A 23,365-nucleotide genomic window follows, 5' to 3' on the forward strand; every position below is an offset into this window, starting at 1 on the left:
ATGTTTTGCCATGGCCTTTGGGGGACACAATCAGGCTGGGTAAGATTAACATAATCAGAAAAGCCACTTGAATCATAAAATCTAAATTGATTTCTTTAGAGTTGCCTGAATTTCCTTTAAAGCTGCCTTTTCATGTTGAAGCCTTTTGGAAGAAAACCATAGTTGTCAATATACTACTAAGATGTTCCTTTCAAATGGCAAAAACCTCTCAATTCATTACTGCCAGTATTTTTGAATATATTCTTTTCACTTCTTTCTTTACTTTGCACTACTCCTAAAAAATAGAAGAAAATTCCATCTGAATAAACACCAAAAACAACTGAATTAAACTGAGATAAACAGAACAAAAATTAGCAAGATTAATGTGGAAATCAAAATAAAACATTTTGGCAATTTTGGCAATTTACAAATTAACATTGTTGGTAAGACATTTGCATTTATTGAGAACCAATCTCAGTGTAGCCTGAACGAGTTAGTAAGTGTACTATTTTCACAAGACAAAAATACAAAGACTGCACCCCAAGACAGAAATCATAGGATCATAGAACGTTTTAGGTTTGAAGGAACAAACCTTAAAGACAACTTGATTCCAATCCCCCTGCCATGGCGGGGGACAGCTTCCCTAGAGCAGGTTGCTCAGAGCCCCCTCCAGCCTGGCCTTGAACATTGCCAGAGATGGGATATCCACAACTGCTCTGGGCAACCTGTTCCAGTGCCTCTGTACCCTCACAGTGAAGAACTCTTTGCTAGTAAATAATCTAAACCTTCTATTTTTCAGTCCCATCACTAAATGCCCTAGTAGAAAGTCCCTCTCCAGACCCCTTGCAGGCCCTCTCCAGGGGTACTACAAGGACTCCCCAGTGCCTTCTCTTCTCTGGGCTGAACAACTCCCATCTCTCTCAGCCTGTCCCTACTGGAGAGGTGCTCCAGCCCTCTGAGTATCTTTACAGCCCTCCTCTGAATCTGCTCAACCCATCCACATCCTTCTTATGTTGGAGGCCCCACAGCTGGGTGTAGCACTCCATGTGGGGTCTAAGAAGAACAGAGTGGAGGACGAGAATCACCTCTCTCAACCACTGGCCATGCTGCTTTGGATGCAGCCCAGGACACAGCTGGATTTCTGGGCTGGGAGTGCACATTGCCAGCTCATGCTCAGCATCCCAAATCCTTCTGGGCAGGGCTGCTCTCCATCTGTCCATCCCTCTGCCTGCATTGATTTTGAGAGTTGCCTCAACCAGGTGCAGCACCTTGCACTTGGCCTTGTTAAATCTTATGAGATTCCCATGGGCCCACTTCTGGAGTTTGTCCAGGACCCTCAGGATGGCACCCTGTCCTTGAGGAGTGCCAACAGCACCACACAGCTTGGTGTCATCTGCAAGCTTACTGGGACCCATTCAGGGGGAATTTCCTGTCCAACATTATTTATAGATATGCCTACTACAGATCTGACATAGTTCCATCCATCTCCTATATATTTAACTAGAAAAGATTATATACCTATAGCTGAAGCAGATTTTGCTTAGCAAATGCCAGAGAGGCATTTGCTGTATATAAGAGAAGCAATCCTGTATATGAGACCTTGTTTTCTGTCACAGAAACAACACACTCAGATTTTTCTAAAGACAGAGATGGAAGTTGACCCTTAACATCTGTAATAACTATCACAATACCTGTTTAAATTAGCAGATCAATAAAATTACACCAAGAGAAACAAGTGAGGCACATTTGCATAAACAAGACCTAGATAATAGGACTATTAAACAAATTAGCATTTACCATTTTTACCACACACCTTGATTTGCTGTATCACTTCTGTGAATGTTTTGCCTTTTATTCCTACCTACTTTACAAATCCCACTTGGAAGTCCTGAGCTACAGAAGCTGTCAAAACTTTAGACCCACCCTCTAAGGTAAGAGTTGAGCATAAACTATATTCCACTGTTTCTCAGAAATCTAAGCATGCTGGCCATTGAAGCAGCAAAGCACACTCCAACAGCCCACAGGTATCTGCAGTTCAGACCATGAGAACACGGAAGAATGGCATGGATTTCCCCATTAACTCACAGCTGAGTGGGTCAGCCTTCCTTCCTCCTAAGGACTGAGGTTTTAATATGGCATGGATGAATAACCTTGGCACCTGAGGAAACTACTAAATTGTGAGGAAGAGGTATCAGAAATTAAGTAGTGTGGAACTATGCAATGTAAGAAAGGTAAAACTGCAGACAGAACAAAGATTGTTGAACAAGGTCAGTCAGGAGTGGCAGGAAAACAAACCACAGATGTGAAAAGTCACAAAATCACAAAAGCGAAACCAGAGACAAGTTTAAACAACACTGAGGATCAGACCATTTCAATGAGCCATGGAAGTCAACACGTTATGTTTGAACTGTCTGGCCAGCAAAGACCCACTGAGGATCTAGAAAGAGGTGGAGAGCATCATCAGTAGAATCTAACAGCAAATTAGTCCCAGCTAGATATTGTGCCCAGTGGGCAATAAATAATTTTATACTTTTAGGTAGCATGTATCCTACCTACAGAGCCTTTGCGCCTCGTAAAAACTACTTGAATAAAGTGGTCCAGGAAGCAAAGATTACAAAAAGAGCTTCACAAGTTAAGCACAGGTTGGAAGGAAACCTTGGACAAAGCAGATGATGGCAGAATGATCCACCTATCACAGCGTGTCTAATTTGGCTTTTCAGCACAGTTATTTTGGCCTCCAACACAGGAGCTGAGAACAGTAAAGTTACAGAGAAAGGTCTTCCAATTATTTTGATACTGTATGAAAATGAATCATCATTTAAATGACAAAGATGCTTCCTTTACTAGATACTACTTTCACATATTAGAGTTCAAACAAAATTACCATTGACTTGATAATTTTTAAGCTTATCAACTCACCTACTGTTTTTTCCTAATTCAAGTTTTTAGAGGACTTCCCGTACTTCATATAAGAATTGATCTGAATATGACTTCCCTTTCAGTGGATATACTCATTCAACAGATGGTCAGGAACTAAGGATCTCCTAACTTACATAATTACTTGTTACTATTTTTTTTAAGGCTTTATTTTAATATATAAAATCTTACACATTCTACGACATCTCAATAATAATCAACAGTTAAATTTTTCACAAATCCAACTGATGGAAATAAAGTTGCCAAGATTTCAATAACTTCAGTGACTACATGGGATGCTCACAATTTTAAGTTATTCCAGAACTGAAGCCTCAAAAAATTTAATAAACATTTTAGTTGATATAACATATAAGCAATATTACAAAAGAAATTGAGATTCATACACACACACACCCCACTTTGGTAAAGCAATTATGTATTATTTTAGAAAGATTTTTAATGGTGTATATTAACTTATGAACTCAAACTTCACCTTTTGATCACCAAGATATGCAAATTTCTTTTATAAGTACTTTTTATGCTAATCTAAGTGCCTGACCTTGAAATAATGCAGTGTTTTAATAATTTCTTAGAGATATTTATTACCTTTTCCCAGAACTGCTTTCATTTTATAAAGCCAAAATAATTACTGAACACATTTCAAACCTATCATTTTCTACTTAGCAAAGACAGAACATTATATAGATTTTGTGTGTGTACTCGGCCTTGCAGAGTTTACCTCTTTGAATATAAATATATTCACTATGTATTACTTCCACTGAAAAAAGACATTAATTTGTGTGCCAAAGGAAAGCAGACATCTTTCAATGTTTTCTATAACAGGTAACACAGAAGCAAAAATAATCTCTTCTTTCTTTTACACATTATTCAATAAAGCAGAAACCTTTTTTTAAGACAGCAAATAGTTCTCTCTAGTCAATAGATGTAATTTTAATAACTATGTCTAATAACCAGAATATGGTGTGACATGTTAAATTCTTAGTAGTTTGCTGAACAGGAATACAAAATTCCCTAGCAGTAAGGAAAGTGTAATAATTTCATTTGATTATCATCACTTAAATGGGGTTCCTATGTATCAGCATGCTTAGCAATTGCCAAACAGCAAGGTAGGGTAATGATTTAACTTTTTCAATGATTATACATCTATTATTGAGAGAGAATTCAAAGTTATTAATTCAGAATCTGTTTTTGCATAATATGATGTTTTCTGTTACCCGCATTTGATAGCCCAATTAAAGGCACAGTTTTCATTAGAGAGCATCTTAATGCTTCTGATTTATAAAAAGATGAGTCAATAAAAATAATTTAAACATAAAAAGCAAATTTAAATAAATGAAACAGTCAAATAACTAATAATCACTTCTTCAACCCAAGGTAGACAAATAGTAACAATATTTTGATTAATATCACTATAAGGATGTCTATTCCTACAACACTCACTATTTTATGCTGAATTACAGAAAACTTTTCACTAGAAAACAGCTACTTTTCCTATTGGCTCAAAACATTGGCTGCCACAAAAATGTTCCTTCACCACTATAAGAATAAATTGATATTCCACTCATCAGATTCAGAACCCTGCAGAGTGATTCCCATTCAATCTATCTTTCTCATTGCCTGGCAGTGAAAGTTGCACCCCTGCTGCCCACGCTCACAGCTCTTTCTTCCCTCATGCAGGATCAGTCACAGTGTCTGCTTAAAAATAAAGACAGAAAAGAAGGAAGAAAAACCAATTTGCAAGCATCATAGCAATCAATATCTGAAAGAAGGATTTCCATTTTCTTCCCTTAATACTATCAACATATATCTGCTTTGTCAATGACTTAAATTTATCTTTTCTACACAAAACTCTTTAGGTAGGATTACAGGTAGAAAATATCAGTCATTGATCAATTTCAAAAGAATATGTCTGGGGTTTTTTCTTTCTGAAGAGCAAGTATAGAAGGTAACTAAAGAAACTTTTTGAACCAAAACAGAAAAACTTAAGCAGAGACTTAAGTAACTATATGTCTCTCCAGATTGTATTTAACAATTCTGAGGTCCTCATTACACCTGTGAGGAATAATAAGCCACTTCTACAATAATACAAAGTATTAATGTTCAGGGATCTGAATATCCCTTAACTGCATAAGTTACTCAGGGTGCCTTCACAGTATAGCACAAAACCTTGCAGCCATTCATTTTAACAAATGTTCTTTGCTCTTTAGCACAGCTTTAGAGCAAGTGATACTTCCCTGCTCCCCAACCCTGCTTCAGATTTTATTGTACAGTACTTAACTTCATTCGTCAGTGTGTCCATCTGTGTGGTTGATGCTGCACCCACCACCTACAGCTCAGCTTCTTAAACCTGACAGGTTTAATTTATTGTTCACCCCTCCTCCAGAAGCAGCACACCTCATTTACTTAAACAGTAAAAGTGGGATTTTTTTTCCTTTAAACTGCTATATTACAGGCACTGGGTGAGATAATTCTACCTACCCTGGACATGCACTTACATTAAACAACTTTGAACTGGACTCATACTCTACCTAAATGAAGAATAATTCCGCTGAACAAGAATACCACAAACAGATATAATAGACCTTTTTACGTATTATTGACTGCCTGGTGCTGAGGAGCAATACAGGGGAAGTAGGAATAGGACAAGAGGCAATGTCTTTACCCTGCAAGAAGTTAGGTTTAGATCAGATACAGAAAGAAATTCCTCACTATGAGGGTGGTGAGGCACTGGAACAGGCTGCCCAGAGAAGCTGTGGATGGCCTTTCCCTGGAAGCGTTCAAGGCCATGCTGGATGGGGCTTTAAGAAACGTGGTCTAGTGGAAGATGTTCCTGTCCATTGCAGGGAGGGTTTACTACCTGATTTTAAGTGTCCTTCCAACCCAAACCATTCTATGAACAAGGCTTGAAATAGGTCAGCTGTCTTGATAATTCTAGTGCTGGGATTTTTTGCCCTTAATTCTACAGCCACAATAATTTTAAAAACATAAAGATAATAACCTATCTGTGGTTACAGGTTGTAAGACATAGCACACATGGGCAGAAAATTGTGTTATGCAATGGTGCTCAGGATTAAAAGTACCATCTATATGGTATTGAAATTAAAACTAAAGAACTGTTATCTCAAACTAGTTATGCTATTGTGGTTACCCTAGGTCACTTCTGACAAAGGCTGTGATGTTTTTAGATGGTGTTGTTAATCAGGTGCTAAAAGAGTGCTGTTTTACAGTTCATGAGCTTTTAAGAGAAATATCTGTGTCTGTTAATCAGTACCTCATAAAAGTTCTGTATTCTGGCACTGGTTAATAGCTATGGCATGTCTTTGAAAGAGAGAATTCCTTTAGATCATGTAGACAACTGTCAGCTTACTGTATTGTAATCTTCCAAGTGCTCCTTAGATAGAAGAGCACCTATCAGCACCGACTTTCTCACTCCTGCAGAGGGAGAGGAAAGGAGAAAAAAACAAACAAAAAAGAGACAGAAAGGCTTTTCAGATTGATATTATCTTTTCTGCCAGCATGATGTCTTCTGAGTTTAAGAATTACGTCTGATAACATCAGAAATGGGAAGAGAGAGCTGACAAGCTTTCATCATATAGAGGTCTGCTCGGATAAAACATATAGCAACAAGTACATAGTAAGATGATAAAAGAGCAAAAATATGTTGTCAGACAATTAGCCATGGAAGATCATCTGCTGCAATATACTAACTTATTCTATTGATATTCTTTTATATTGAAAGAACATAAAACTTTTCCTTCTTTTTTCTCCTTGCTTACCACTGAAGGCTAAGTTAAGGTCAGGAGTGCTTCTCCTCAGATCTCCCACAGCTAGCTCAGGGCAGAGCCTGCCTAGGCAGTGACATCCATGCTCGACACAAAGTCCAAACCCTCAGTGAGCACCATTTCTATTACACACTCACTGTGCAACAGTTCTGTGCACTGTGGTCACCCATACTGCCAAATATGCAGAAATTCACTGAATGAGTATCAAAATCTGCTTTGATAAACTTCATGGGAGAAGAGGGCAAAACTCTGATAAAATATAAAACCTACTTCAACAAAGCACTGCACCAGCTAAATGCACTAAAAGAAACAGCAACATCTGCACAGTCTCCATTTTGGCTGCATATTGCTTGTGTTTGCCCTTGTTCTTCAAAACTTGACCATATTTTGCAACAATACTGATGTTCCCTAAATGCTACTTTTAATTTGTAATACTCTTTTACCTCTGATCAAATCCAAGGATCATCAACACTGACTCTCACTGGGGGAAAAGTTCCCTTCTCAATTAGTAAGCAATACAGTGTTTTTTATATATTGCAATGAATGATTTTTACAGCATGAAAATATTAAAACTTTAAGGAATATATAGTTTATTTTACTTATTAATCTGCTTTTGTCATAGACATATTATACCCACAGAGATAGGTACAGTTATTGCTGTATTGGAAACAAACCAAACAGTTTAAAACAAAACTTTGCTACTTTCATTGCCATCTATAAATGAAGGTATTTTTAAAACATAAAAGATTATTCATGCTATTGCTCAAGGCAAGAAAATCAAAGATATTTAAAGTGTGAGGTTTTCTAATCTGATAATTTGCACATATAAATAGATCATTTTACAGATGGAAATGCAATACAAACCAGACATATCCATGATGAAATATGTGTGCCAGAATATCAATGAAAAAAAATTGTCAATAATACTGCCAAAAGTAGTTTTAAAAACTACTGTAATGTTATTTCACATTATTTATCCTAGCATGATGTAAATTCTCTTTTATTATTTATGTTGGCATTACATTTCCCCTTATGCTTGTAAGAAAAAACAAACTCAATTTGATTCCATAAAATAATCTGATAGGCAAACAACTGGACATAACTTTTTTCTGCCACTAGGAAGTCAGTAATGTTCCAATTTTAATACCTTTTCCTTTTCTATTAATGTTCATAAACATCAGCAGTAGAGACTCTCCCTTACTTTTTCTTTCTTCCTTCCTCAATTACTCTAATGTGGGTCCCATAAAATGGTACCTACAGGATAATACATAATCTATTTCTTCTCCATTCGAGCCACCATAAAGCATCTCCTCCTGGATATGAATGCATAAATAATAAGCCATGCTGAGTGAAAACCCAAGGTACTGTGATGAAGAAAAGTAATACAGAAAAATGGAGAAGAGTTATTTGAAGAGAGAATAACAGTAAACAGAACTACAACAAGAATGCCAAAAGAGGAATTCTTAAATAAACAAAAGCATGTTACAAAAGGCAAAACAGCAATAATCAATATTTCTGGGATGGTAACACAAAGGGAATTGTGGTTCAGCTTTCAGGGCTCTTCTTTGATGTCTTCATTCTGCAGCACACAAAATTTGGAAAATTTTGAGTATTTCAAAAACTATTCCCAACTATTCAGAAAAACTGAAAAATCAGATACCTAAGGCTTCACCTTTTCCTTTGCTTAATTACTCCTTGAGGGTCTACATTTTCATACAACTGGGGCCCTTGCTGGTGCCTCAGCTGGACACCCCTGGTACTCTGCATACTCAATATTGATCCTGATTCAGCTGCCTGATTTCCTCTTCACAGTCATGACTCCACAAAACAAAAAATTCACCACTCAGCCTCATAGATGAACACATTTCCAAATACTTTGCTTTAGAAGACCAACCACAAATTCAGCTTTGAAATCCCAAAATCACAACGCAGTAAGAGTGGTAAAAAATGCCGTGGTTACACGTAAAAAGGAAAAAATAATCTACTGAGAGATGAAAAATGGAAATAGATATTTTCTGCCCCCACTGTGGGGCAAATAAAAGAATGTAATAACTTTCTTGGGAAATCATCTGTTTGCAGAAAAGGATTCTTTTTTTATTTTAAAAATCCTGAGAGCAGACAATATACTTTTTCCAGTGGCATTTTTCCTTCCCTACTTCATAATTTAGCTCAACTTTTATTTTTATTGCAGTCTTTACAGGTTCAGGCATATATAAATAACTATCTTTTGATATCTAAATTACTTTGGTAAGACAGTAAATTGTGGACCCTAATTGGACTTGTATCCAGCATGCTGATCAAATACAGAACATCCTTGTAGAAAGCAGCTGGAAAGGAACAGCTAAAAGGAACAGATAAAAGGACCTCAGGAGTAAAGTGAGCAGAGGCAAAACTTACAACTCTGTTGTGAAGAACAGGTTTGCCACATGCCAGAAAAATCAGTTGTCTTACCTGCATTCCAGCTTAGAGCATTGCTCTAGCTCTTCACACCCAAGTTTCTCAACCTTCCTAACCACAATGCAGACAAAGACCTCGGTGGCAGTAGTGTCTTTCAAAATTAAACCGGTTCTTAAAATTTGTTGGGACTCTGCTGCCTCATGTAGTCTCCCCTTCATTATGAGAGCAAATTAAAGTAACTGGGCAATGATTACAGAAATAAAATCCTGTCATAGTCATTCTTACTAAGTTACTGCTAAGTTAAGTGCCCATTTTTCAGTGTCTTCATCCAGACATCTCTTTAGGTCTTTGATCCTATTCTCAACAGCACAGAAGTGTTTCTGTTTCTGGTATGTGCCATTTATCAAGGTGGCCACAGATAACAGGACTATTAAATAAATTGTGAGACCTTACTCCAAATGATTTCTTAATATTTAGAGACTATCTTCTTCTCATTCTTTAAAAATTTCCATTGTTTGCTTTTATAACTACTGCATCTGCATAAATTTCCAAGTGCTTCATAATGAGCCTTTGTGTTTGCTTCTCAGTTGAATATATAAACAATTACTGATCCTATCAGAAATTACCTTGTTTTCCAATTTGAAGATAGGAGAAGTGAATTAGAGCATGACAAAAATATTGCAGTGTAGGTAAAAAACCTCCAGCACTTGTATGTTGAAGTAAATTATAAGATGTTATATAACTTCTAGATATCAGTGTACATCTAGAATATGAAAGAAATTCAGTCTTCTAGACATCTCAAATGTGTACCAAAAAAAAGCTGAAGTTATCCTAAAAGTGTTACTATTGTGAGTTCTCTGTGGAAGAACTGTGTGGGTAGAAAGCTCAATAGTACAAAGGTCTTCAGTGTTCACTGTAACAATGAATAAGGCAATAGCAAGCCCTCACCTCCTACTACCCAACATGTATGTTTATTTTATGATATCTAAGAGCATAAAGAGGATCTTGGCTGTACCTTCACACCTTTTAGCGATTCAAGTAACATATTCCAAGCATGCAAAATCAATTGATGATAACCTCAGGATATCTATCACTTTTCTGTAGTCTTATGTTTATCACCCTAATCCCCAGGTTAAATCTCCTCTCAGACAATTTTTTCTCTTATTTGCTTCTACCTTGCACCAATGAGTTTGGGATTAAAGAGGAGATAATGTCTGGGGTTATCTTTAGAAAGAAGACCCAACAGAAAAAGCTTGGAACATAATTTGTGTTGAGTTTAGGGCTCAAAACTTCAGCTTTCATAAGTATGCAAATCTTTGTACTACAAACATTTATTGGCAATAAATGTGCAAATGGTGAAGGGAAAGGCAAGGGGAATGCATTCTTCAAGATGTGCAAATGTTTTCAGTAACATTCAGGTGCCCAGATCTTCAGCTGATCAAGAAATGAAGTAATCCCTAAATTACAATAATTATCTGAAACATTGACACATATGAAACTCTCTGACAAGAAAAAGCCCACGTAGGTATATTTCTCTATGAAACATCTTTCCCACAGGCATTATTTCTAAGATCCAAAAGGTTGTGTTTTACAACAGTTGTTATTTCAGACTCTGAACTAAAATAATCTACAATTAAGGAAGAAAGAATAGTAATTAGAAAGCAGAACAGAAAAATTATGTCTCATACACAGTCATGCTCAAAACCATGAAGAACTAAATAATTTTAAATCACAGTGAAAAAGTTAAGTATTGATGAATACATATTGTGCAAGATGATAACTTTGGATGGCTTGGTCCATAGGTGCTATGAAGCAGTTTAGCAGTCTCTTAATCTTTCTACCCCATTAGTTAGTGGAGAAAAGTTGTCCTGAGCACAGGAGAGAATCGATGCTTCTTTTTCTGTGTAATTTTGTTAGTTTGGTTTGGGGTGGTTTTGTTTGTTTGCTTTTTATTGCTTTATGGAGCAGTCTAGGAATTGCAAGTCTGTGTCTATGGGGAAAGTGACACACTGTAAGCGTTGTTGCTATTGCATCCACAACTTCAGGCAACACTCAGTCTAAAAAATTAGGATACATTCTCAATGTTTTGTGCTTTTGCAGTCTGGTAAAAAAACCACACTCTACTACTATAAAATACATAAATTTTACCCCCAAAGTGTACCTGTGCCTGAATGTTCAAATGTACCATTGAAGGTCTGTATTTGAAAAAGGCATCCCTCAGAGGAACTGAACCAGAACATGCTGGAGTCACAGCTACTCTGAGTTCAGGTTTCCTCAGGTGTAATCTCTTCTTTGCCTCCCTCAGGAGTTCTGTTTAGACAGAATTTGAGTATTTCTTTGAGATTTCTGGACAGAATCTACAGTGCCACACATCATGTGGATAGTCTGTGCATGTACAATAAACCCAAAACAACTCTTGAAACCACTGGCTAGATAGTGTCTAGAATTAAGGCAGTGGATCCCAATGATTTAGGATGCTTTAAATCCAGCCTTAACTGTACTGTGATTGTAAGAATTTCCCTTCATTATTATTATTATTGTTGCTACTACTAATACAGATGCAGAGGCATTTCAGAAAAAGTATTTGCATGGTGTAAGCATCCCTGTATACAGATTTTGGCACAAAATGAAAAAAAAAAAAAAGGAATTTTTTTTTTAGGTTGTAAGTATCTAATATAAAAGACATAGCAGCCTGTGGCAAAAGCCACACACCTAAGTAAAATACTTCTGTTCTTCTGTAGCAGGCAACAGCATTTTGTAAAACAAACCTGTTTCAGACAATCTGGACACGTGAAAAGGGTTTTGCCATTTGACTTTAAACAAAAGATAAAAATATGCGAGACACAAAACCCCCTTATATAATTGACCAAGTCACAAACATGAACATTTTGAGACTCCTCACATGCCCTTACCATGCTGAGTTTTCTTTTCCAAAAGCAGTAATACAATTTACTGTAAAGTAGCAATATATGCACATCACTCAATGATGACAAACACCTCCAGCTACTACACTTAATGTATTTCTCAACATTGGAAACCTTAAATGTATTGTTTTACATAAATGGAAATCAGTACAATGATTTCTATTCCCTGAACACTACTCCTGCTTGGTTTCACACACTATCCTTTTCCCACCACTGGTACATAAGCAAAACAACAGATGTATTCAGAGCCTATATCCACAACTTCTGAACCATAACTTTCACATAAAATGAAATGCATAAAAACTGATGCTAGGTTGTAATAAAAGCACCTCATTATAACCAAAATAAAAATTTTAAACCTGCAAAAGAATCACTCATATACAAGCATCCTGAAATTCTACTGTGTTGCATTATCCAGTATCAGAATATTTCAGTAATGCTGGAAAAAAAAACAAAGAAACAAAAAAAACCCAAACCCCTGAACACACACGCCATGAAGAAACTCCAAATTAGGCATGCATTAACTGATTACAAATGTTTGCATCAGCTATTTTAGAATTGATAATATTTTCTAATTAAGTACCCTGAAAGCTGATTCTGACGGCTAATAGTTAAGGGTAGAGAAGTAATGTAAAAGCACTGCCTTCATCATTCTTCCTAATATTTTTTTAAATGCCATCTTTTAAAGTAGATTCTGAGGAATACTGTAAGGAAAAAGACCATTTTAAAACACAACAAAAGCTGACACACCATTTTTTACAAACAGGACAGTACATTAACATCCCCCATTACTATTAAAAATTGTACACTAGCAACAAAGCTTTCTTAGATAGTCAGATTTCCTTGTCACATTCTTTCCTGTTATCTAGTTTATGAACAGAAGCTTTCTAACCCACTGCTTCTTAGGAGATGGTACAACTGAGTGTGCCTTCAGACACCAACAGCAAGACAGAAAGAAACATAGCAAGCTGAAATCCATTTTCCTGAAAAAAAAAAAATCCAACCCTAATTTATAATCTCACTGCAGAATTTCTAAGTAGAACTCTCCTGATCACTAAAAAAAAAAAAAAAAAACATCATGTGCACTGATTACACAGTGTACTCTCTCACTCCTACAGGCAACTGAGAATCTGAACAAGCTTCTTGCTAGAGCAGGTAGAAAATGAGTAGGCCCAGGACTTACTAAATTAACTGAAGTCCATATGATATAATCTAGCATAGAGCTCCACAATTTCCTTAAAAAAGTCCTATCATGGCTTTTTGAATGGGGAAAGTATAGTGTGGACAACATCTGTTCTGCTAACAAACAGAATATAAAGGCTCTGTTTAAGTCTGTTTTATTTAAAGTCTGTTTCACATACTAAAAAAACACCAAACCCCAAACATTAAAAAATTAATATTTTCCATTTTTATAGACAAAGTTTGAGAAGGCCAGGGGTTGGATAAGTTTCTCTTTTCTCTATAAGGACAGCAATTTTTGAATTTTGAAGCTGGACAACACGAAGTATAAATACTGCATGGCTGAGTAACAACCTTAATAAACAGTAATGCTGATACAGACAACAATGATCCTGTAATATACAATGCAATCGACACAGAAGTCTTCCACTAGTGTTAACAAAAGCTCCATACAGAGAGAGAAGGAATTCCATGAGATGATCCTGTTTTCCTCTAGCTGTGTACCCATAACTCCTACTAACAGAAATGGAGGGAACACAAGCTCACCAAGGAATTAACAGGCTTTTACAGCACATGCAGAAGGTAGGACACACAGCATCAGTCGCCTCCTTTCCTCCCCAACGCAATGAAATGGAGAGCAAAAAAAGAAGCTTCATTTTCTCACTTTAATAAATTAAATTGCATAGCATATAAAAATCTCCAACATATTCAAATTTCACCTCCCTTAAGCACATAAAGTCCAAATTATTTTCTCAGCAAGTTCAATGAAGCTACAGCTAAGCAAATTTCCTTTTCAGTACTTTGTAGAGTGCAAGTATGATCACAATGGCATAGTTACACAATAATTGTCTAATCAAAGCTATATAATGTTAGTATTGTGAATGAAGTAGTGTTGCTCATTAGCCTATTACAAAAGAATTACTGTAAATTCAGCCTACGTGCAGCATCACTTCCTGTGCAAACAAACACAGATAATGCAGCAAGCTTGAAACACTGCCAAGCTGGCAGACTGGCAGCACAAATTATGCAAAGAACCAGAAAGCCTTCAGTAGATTCAATAGAGCTTCGAGGATAAGAATGATTAAGTGTTTCTGTGTACAACTACAAATCACAGTAATGAATCAGACTAAAATTTCCAATAAGGGACTTAACTGCACCAGCTGGCCTTCTTCAGCAGCATTATAATGTGAAATGATGACATCCTAAATAGTGGTGTTTGCAACTTTCACAAAATCTGCCCAAAGCAAATCCTCTGTTTTCCTTCAGTTTTTTTTAGTTTGTTTGTTTTGTTGGGTTTTTCTTTCTAAATAGTAAAACATCGCAGCACCTAAAATGACAGGAAAGCTACAAAGCTATACTGTTCCTTCTTCTCTGCTTCTTTTCCATTTTTTTCCTAACCGAATGAGAAAATCATCTATATCAGCTCTAACAGATTTGCTTTCAAAACTCTTCAGACTACTTAATCAGCTACAGATTTGCAATTACATCCTTTTTTCTTTTTTAATTGGAAATTTAGTGGTAACAAGTCTAAATGAGAATTCCTCTTTCCTTTGTTGCAAAGGAGGGGAGATAGGCAAAATACCTCAGGTTCAAAAGTATGATGTCTTGGAAATCTGGGATACATTTCCATACAATATGAACAAAAAGAACAGATATGCATGTGTACTTATTCATTCATATATATGCATGTACACATATGTATGTACATATATGCACCTTCTATATGTGTGAATTTTTCTTACATATAAGCAAAAATAAGCCTCTCACAAATTTGACTTGTTCACTTTTTCTGCTGGGAGCATAATCTCAGCCATGCAGTACCCACATGAATAGAAACAGAAGAGGTTTTGGCTTTCTTTCACAGTGTTATTCTGAGCTTCTGTCACATCATCCAGGCTAATCCACATCATGCTGCAAGGCTCAACACTCATCACTTCCAAGCTGAGATGGAACATTTTCCTCAAGTTAAAATATGAAGGTGACCAAATACAGGGAAGATCATCTGATAATTTACCTCATATAAAATGCATTCAGACTCATTTTCCATATTCTTCAGAAAACTGGAAGAGGACACAGTCCAAGGCAAGATAATGGTCTAGATGACCAACGACTTGAACCAAATGAGCACCTCAAAATGTCATTTAAACCAAAACTAGGAAGGAAGTTGTAACAAGATTAAATGCCACCACAAAATCTATGAAGCAATCCAACTCCTCTACCTTAATAAACTCGATTAGGTGATGCAACATCTTCACCACATCAGCTTCTCTGAGTCTGTAATAAAGTCACACTCTTTAACACATTTTAATAGTGAAACTGTCCTACCTTGAAGACTGCACCCTTAGGCAGAAATATGACAGAGTTTTTATTAATCCCTAAATTCAGGTCCTTCTCCACATAGGCTTGGGGCAGGGAACGATTGTCACTAAATCTGTCTTCATTTCACAGAACTCTGAAGAGCCACTAATTCCTAGAGAGTGAATTCTATATCATTAGGCTTTCTATACTGCTCACCTCCACCCAGCTGTGCCCCTTACAGATGTCCAGTCTGCTCACTTCTCTGGAATCTGCCTTGTGGAGCTCTAAGAGAAAAAGAGCCACTATAGTTTTTTATTTCTTACTTTCAAATTAGAGAAATGCTTTCTTATTGTGACTCTCGATTCATGACTGGTGAACTCATTATTTTCCAGGTGATCAACATCTGCAACTGAAATGTTTTTACCATGAAAAGGTCACCAGTCCTTCCTTAACTTAAATAAAATGCTGTAAGGTGGTTTTTTTAGAATTGCAAGTATCACCAGAATCTGTGGCTCAGTTAATATTTACTGGAAACCAGTTACTATTGCTTCCTACTCTGAAGCCTAAGAATAAATGATTAGTGAAGGTAAGAAATCCAAAGAAATAAGGAGTTCAGTATCACTACACAAGTGAGTGCTGTCAGGTCCTTAAACATTGTTATGTCATGTTAACATGCTATGGCAGAGACAAATGCAATCCATTTCTGCCATGGCAGGGAGCCGTGGGGTCGAGCTGCACAATTCACATAAACAAACTCACTGCAGCATAGCAGGACCTTCACAGTGGGGGCAGGGGGCATCATGTCTTGTGGGGAATTCATAAAAGAGACAGATCTACATCTGCCTAGAAAAACTGCACACACCTTCAATGCACTAAATAATTTAATGTCTCCAAGCATTGATTGATTAAATGCATCAAATCAATTTTACACAGCACTTTTCTTCTACTTATGGAAGAAGAAAAAGAGACTGGTTTTTAATCAGAGTCCACTAGGATCAATGAGTATGTACAATATTAGTCACTAGGTTTAATACATCAAAGACACTGGGATTTACTTGAAACATGATTTTTGGCCCAGACATGTTTTGCAATTTCCTAATTTTCAGAACTTTTAGACTAATCATGTTAAGAGAGTCTTCACTGGTTTCCAGCTGTAAGCAGTCAAATCCTGGAACAGGCTGTACAATAACCAGGTTTCAACTGACTTCATCTCCTTTATAAATTGTCTCCTGCAGCTGATTTGAGATAAAGGCAAAGAGAAACATTTGAAGAAGAGCCTGCACCTCCTCTTCTTTCTTTCACCTTTAAGTGTCTGGTTTAAATATTTTTGACAAACATGCAGAACAAAAAGAATTCCAATAGCAGTAATTCTCCTGAAACCACAGGCACTGCCCCATGTTTACTAGTATGCTTACATTAAAAGTCTCTGCTGAGTAGCAACCCTTACCCATTTTTTCAAGTTTTCCTGCTCTTCATCTGCAGATAACCTACTGGCTTAGAACTTCACCTATACACTGCTTAATTTAGTACTGCAGCCTATTATCCACAGAATGTCAGTCTTAATGAAAATTACAGTATGTGTCAGTATCATAATTGTCCTTTTCAAATGTAAAAGAAAGTTAACACACTATTCATCAGGACCTGTAAATCTAGGATAGGTCAATGCTTGACTAACTTTTCCAGTTTTCTGAGCCTGGTTAGTTACCAGCTTGCATGGCCTTAATGAGTCCCTGCACATTGTGGTGTCTGCACATATCCTTTCTTTCCTCACTCAAAGTGGCAACAAGAAGTACATGGAAATTTGAGGATTTATCTCCACCACCTGCTGTGCTAAATACACAAAAAGCACACATACCATTGCGGGCATTAGGAAATGTCCATTACCACCTACAGCCCTCTCCTCTGACTCATCCTTTTTATTCCCGTCCAAATGTCTTCTGGCAGAACACTCACATCACTTCTTTCCTCTTCCCCAAGCTCACTGGGGTGAACTCACAGTTGCCAGAGATTCTTAGTACCACAGATGCAAATAACTGAATCTCCTGAGAGTGAAGAGATTGGAAACTAAAATGAGTAGATGATTTCTCCCAGTGTGATGAATATCCTGCTTGTCACCATAACACTCACATCAACACATCCCAAGATAACCAAAACTGAATTTAATATTCTCCAAGCTGCATTTGTAATAGAATAAGGTATACTCTGAAGCATTTCATTATTTCATATAGACACCTTTTACAGGTTTTTTCCCCATCAAGTCCTTTTACTTAACCAAAAAATACAAACTGGAAAGCACAATGGGATGACAAAACACCATTCAACCAAAAGGAAAAGTTAATGAAAAATTCCCAAATTTCAAAGAATCAATAAAAATTCTATTTTACACCATAGTTTGAATTACCTGTCTATGATGCATTGTAGTGCTGGCAGATATTCCCTTTCCACAGGGGAATAATGTGAACAACATTTATATACATATCCTGCATATTTTCCCCTCAGTACATTAACTTCCCCAGCAGAGAGCTAAGTGTGCAGAACACAGTTTCCAACACAGTTACAGCCAGCAGAGATGCAAATGCTGTTACCTGCTACCAACAAAAACCTTGCCCCTTTAAGCATGTCCCTCTGTTTTCAAAGTCCTGGTACTTCCAACTATTCTCATGACCAATGATCCACAAAACCTATTTCATCTTTTTGTCAAATGCTATTCAGTCCTTCCAGGACAGCACATAAAGGAAGCTCTTGTGCTGTGGCCCTGCAGGAGTGTGCTAGGAAGGACTTGCCATCTTGGCAGTCTACCAGAAAAGGAAATGAGCCATGAGAGGAGACTGAGGGGAGACCATGATCCCAGCTGCCATGGAAACTGAAGAAAGAGCAAAACTATAGGCTTGTCTGACCCACAACTCCATGAAAAGGACAGTGAGACAGTAGCTGGTTTTGAAACCATACAAATACAAGCACACTGCAGGAAGATCACAGTGCTGAGATCCCCAATCTAATAGAAATTTTAATACTTCTGAAAGCAGAGGTAGAATCATCACTAAAGTGTGCTGTCACATTAATTGATCCTGTTGGGACCTTGTCATATCATGTCACTACCAGCCTTGCAGGTGGCTGGGATATCCACCCATGCTTCACTGTGTGGTGCTGAGGGGCCCTGGGCTACAGTAGCTTGGAGATTGCACTGCACAAAGAAGAACACCTAGGACAGCAGGGACTGAATAACAATGTCTATGCCTATGTGTTTTTTCTGCAAGTTAGTAATTTCTTTTGTTGCTTGTAAGAAACTAAATTGAGTCCTCAATTTGATACAATTATCAGTCTTCACTGATTAGCAACTTCTCCATGCTATTACCTAAATAAAGTAACAATTTATAAACAGAAATTTAAGAACTAGGTAATAGGGCTGCTCGGGAATGCTGCTTCTAGTAATAGAGAATTCAACTATAAATCAGAGCATTTCAGCTTGATGACACTACAGAAAAATCTATTCAGCTGTAACTGTATTTCATGCCTCTTTCCCTGCGGGTAGTCCAAAGGTGCCCATAAACATTTTATTTATCTTGGAAGCGTGCAGTCTCCTCTTCCCTGAAAGTCTCTTGGGGATCATCTTTGCCACTGTATCAATTCACATTCTTTAAAATACTTTTCCTGTGCAAGAGTCTTGGGAAAAATCTCTGGAACTTCTTTGGATCCATACAGCAAATATGTCCAAATTATAATCTATGGGCAAGTTCTTTATGAAAAGTTCCCAATAATTCATGAAAAAGGTCTTGACTATTTTTTCAGAAAACATCCCCGACTGCCTTTTATAAATTATTCATACTATCTGATCCTAGAAGAACACCACATGTGCACACACACAAACTAAGCAAAAAGGAAGGATTACTGGGATGAAAATTTTGTAAATGTTTATTCACAACAGATTATACACAAATGACATATTAGAAATGGATACTAGTAGATAGGTTATATTGTCAACTGTCAAGTTATGCTTTCTCATCTAATTTTTACCAAGACTCATACAGAGTCTACTAGTCCTTTGGGAACTCAGAAACAGATGGCCCTACTGATAACCAGTGTGCAAACTACAGATACAAATGAAGGAAAAACATGTTGGGCAAAGTAACTCAGTCATGGTAAAGAGACCCAGCAGACACGTCTCCTTGTGTTTATGATACTCATACTTTAATCCCATCATGTTACAAAAAGGTCAGAAAGTGCATGAAAGAAAACCTTTTTAGAAAAGAAAAAACCACAAAGCAAATTATTTTTCCTTGTATGCGGTAATGTGGGGGAACAGGGAGATCTAAACTTGGGAAAATCCTGCCCTGGCTCAGCATAGGCAGGTAAAAAATTGCCTCATCTACCTTACAAGACTAGATTTACAATGCTTTTTACAATCAAGTTTCTGCCATTCCAAAGTTTCCCATTATTGACTGCATTATATTCAAGCAAGCTTTGTCTTTTAAAATATTACCTTTCTAAAAGAGTACTAAGAACTGTGGGAGGAATAATACAGGGATGAAGGCTGATGTCAAAAAGTTTCTTAATTCAGGAGTAGACATCTTGATCTAATCTAAGAGTTTTCAGTCATCACCTACTGCAAGTATACTTAACTAGAAAAATGTCATTATTTGCATTGTTTTCCATGACATGCAATACCTCTTAGAAATTTAGAATTATTGTATTGTTTGGTCACAGTTAACATTCATACATTTCCAACACTTCACAGGAAGCTGAAAGCAGACTACCTACCTTTGTCTGATAATAATGCTTGCAGCATAGAAATCACTTTATCAAACAGAAATGTCTAGCTCTACACTGAGATTGTTTAATATAAACAGTGTAACCCCACAAATACTGTTCTTTTGTTAATTAAGTACAGCTGCAGATCGAGAACAGTTTAAACTGTTCCTTTCACTGTGTACCATCTTGCTTGCTTGAAAAGCTCCAGATGGATGCATTTAACATAACGAGACACTCAGAAGAACGTTCCTTGTATCATTCATAAAACTGTACTTGAAATGATCCTCTTCCAACACAAAGGAAGTCTTATTTTCCTCAGCTCTTTACAGCCCCTACTGAGCAAAGCACTTTAACAGACACTTATTTAAATCAATTTATTGAAATTTAGCCATTCTACTGTGTCCTGTTTCCCCTAATGAAGTGTGAAAAAAAGAACAATGTCAAGTCAAAAATGCAATTTGACTCCATCTCCTTAGCACACAACTAAGTGTATGGCTCAGGTCCTACATATTCATATTTCTGCCTCAGATAAAGCCACAAAAACACATGAATTTGTTATATATTTTCTCCTCACATTTAACCAGTCCTGCATGCAAAGAAAATCAGAATGCACAGAAGAAGAGAAAAAGAAGAGAGGAAAAAACTCCCACTAATCTCAAACAACTTACACTGCATCAGGCTGTTATCTACACTTCAGCAGGCAGTTTTGAGATCTCTAGCTTCATATAAAAAGTGATGATGTCAAAGTAACGTACAGCAGCAGGATACTATCACAATAATTTTATTCATTTAGGACTGGCACAGTGGGTATTTCCCTAAATGCATTTGTACCAGCAGTTTGCAATACTTAAATATGTATACTTTTTTTAAATATTCTAGTGCAGAAGAATCAAGTAGTAAACATTATAATCAAATTATGTATACATAATGACTTCTAAAATCCACTTCTACTCTGCTCACATGTTGTTAAGTAATTAAACTAATTAAAATGGATTTATGGTTTACAAGTCATGAACACTACAGAAATGTCTATAGGATTAACTTTTGAAGTATTTACCTGTGTGTAAGCCTTCGATGACTAATGCAAACTGCAGTTTGTTGATCCTGTGCAACACAGACCTTATGGCGACTACATTTCATCTTCAAACATGGATCTTTAGCCGGATCTAAAGCTGAAAATAGTTTTAGAAAGTTGTTAACAGTTATCCATAATATGAAATTAAGGCGAGAAACACCACACATAAAGCCCACCCAGTATGTGGAGGGGGTTGGCCTGCTGCTTGTACAGTGCTGGACTGAAAGCAACCAGGGAAAAATACAGCTGTTGTGTAGGTAAGTACCTGCTATACTCTTTTAACAACTGCCATTCTCTGACTGCAATCCCCAAATAATGCTATTGCCACCTTGAAAACAGTTTCCCTTAAGTGCTTACTATGACACAACTGGGTTCTTCCTTCTCAACATTAAGTGGTGAACACTGACACCGAATTTACCAAGAAATTATTACTCAGATGAGATTTAGTAAACTAAAATACACAGGTGAGTGATTTGTGTGACATATTTAAACATAAATTTTACCTCTTTCTAGGTTTCTATTTCTGCCTTGTGGTTTGTTTTTTGCTTTGCTTCTTTTTTAGCCAGTACTTTAGTCATAATCCATACTCATTTTTGAATTACAATTCCAACTACAAACAGTGATTTCTGGCTATAACACTGGAAGAGCCAAATAATGTTGTTTGTTGCTTACCACTAAACTTACATCTTTCTGGAGCAGCCATGCCTACATGGCTATAATATTGAAAACCATCTTCCAATTTAAACACTCTCAAGAGACAATCCCGTTCTCCAGTCTTCATGGTGTCCTTTCAAGTAATCTAAATATTCCAAAACTGGTTTTTTCACCCCTGTCGGTATCCTTCTTTTAATCAAGTAAGCTATGAACAGTCAGAATTCAGTTTTCCTGTGCTCCTCTTCACATTAGCATATTACTGTACAGTATACAGTTGTGTTTCAGAAACGCTATTTCCCCACTTCTTGCATCTGCTTATAAAACAGCACAGCATCACAAAATATTCTGAGTTGGAAGGAACCCACAAGAACCATCAAGTCCAACTCTTGGCCCTGCACAGGGCATTCCCAACAACCACACCATGTGCCTGACAGCATACATTTGCCTACATATTTTCTGAAAGAAAATTTGTTTCTTCTGTTCTTCACAATCAAAAGTAATCTTTTAACCATATCTCTGTGTGACCTGACAGAGGATATTAATCTAAACCTCCTAACCATGCATGTACCCAAAAAACAAGACCAAGCTGATTATTAGTTGTAGTTTTGATGCATGACATTGTAGTGCTAAGTGTGATTAAATACAGTCAGAGCAGTGACTTTTTCAGGGGTTTCTTTAATTATACATTCAGCTGTGCAAAAAAAAATAGATCATATTATCATCAAAGCAGTAAAGTGATGGAATCATTGGTATAATAATAATTCAATGCAGACAGAAAAGAAGTATTATGTTAACTGCAGCAAAAGACACATGAAAAGAGGTATTCCTCTTCCACACATTTTTATTTCTATGGAAACTAGCCATAAAACCAGCACACATAATCCAGAATAAATCTGATTACAACAATTCTATACAAATGGGAAGGAACTGCAGCCAAAAAAATTCACTGAACTAGGATTAGAGAGTTGGAGTCAAAATTAAAGAGAGCATATCCTTCTCCAATTTGCTTTAGAATTTAGATTCGATTTAACATCTTTTCTCTGCTTGAAGTCAGGCAGAATGTAATAACAGTCACTAGTAATCATTTAAGGTACTGGTCCAAGTACCTCTTCCCAGAATGTTCCCTGATGGAGACACTAAGGTAGTAACACTGCAATATTGCCTATCTTCAGATAACTCTTCTGTAAAATAGAATAGGCTAATAAAATAAAAAAAAAAAAATGAGTAACAGAAATCTGAAATCATATAAGGACGCTGAGTTTAATACCAAGTAGGAAACAGGTTCCAGAAAAAGGATCAACAGAGGAGATCTTGTAACTATTCCCACTGAAATGGTTACTTCATTTCTACAGTTCTTGGGAATATGAAGGTATTTTTGGACAATTCCATCA

General features: G+C 36.7%; 1 protein-coding gene across 4 annotated transcripts in view; it reads right to left on the reverse strand.

Annotated features, from left to right (window-relative positions):
- Window positions 1-23,365, reverse strand: part of SPOCK3 (SPARC (osteonectin), cwcv and kazal like domains proteoglycan 3) — a 163,906-nt gene that overhangs the window by 69,518 nt on the left and 71,023 nt on the right. For 3 of the 4 annotated variants that reach the window (XM_074541211.1, XM_074541212.1, XM_074541214.1), the window contains exon 4: window positions 21,303-21,417. The exons of the other annotated variant lie outside the window; for it this stretch is intronic. In XM_074541211.1, the coding sequence (XP_074397312.1) occupies window positions 21,303-21,417 (115 nt within the window). The remainder of the gene's footprint in view (window positions 1-21,302; window positions 21,418-23,365) is intronic. 4 annotated transcript variants of the gene reach the window in all.

Source organism: Zonotrichia albicollis, chromosome 5 (genome assembly GCF_047830755.1).
Source record: "Zonotrichia albicollis isolate bZonAlb1 chromosome 5, bZonAlb1.hap1, whole genome shotgun sequence".
NCBI classification, from domain to species: Eukaryota; Metazoa; Chordata; class Aves; order Passeriformes; family Passerellidae; genus Zonotrichia; species Zonotrichia albicollis.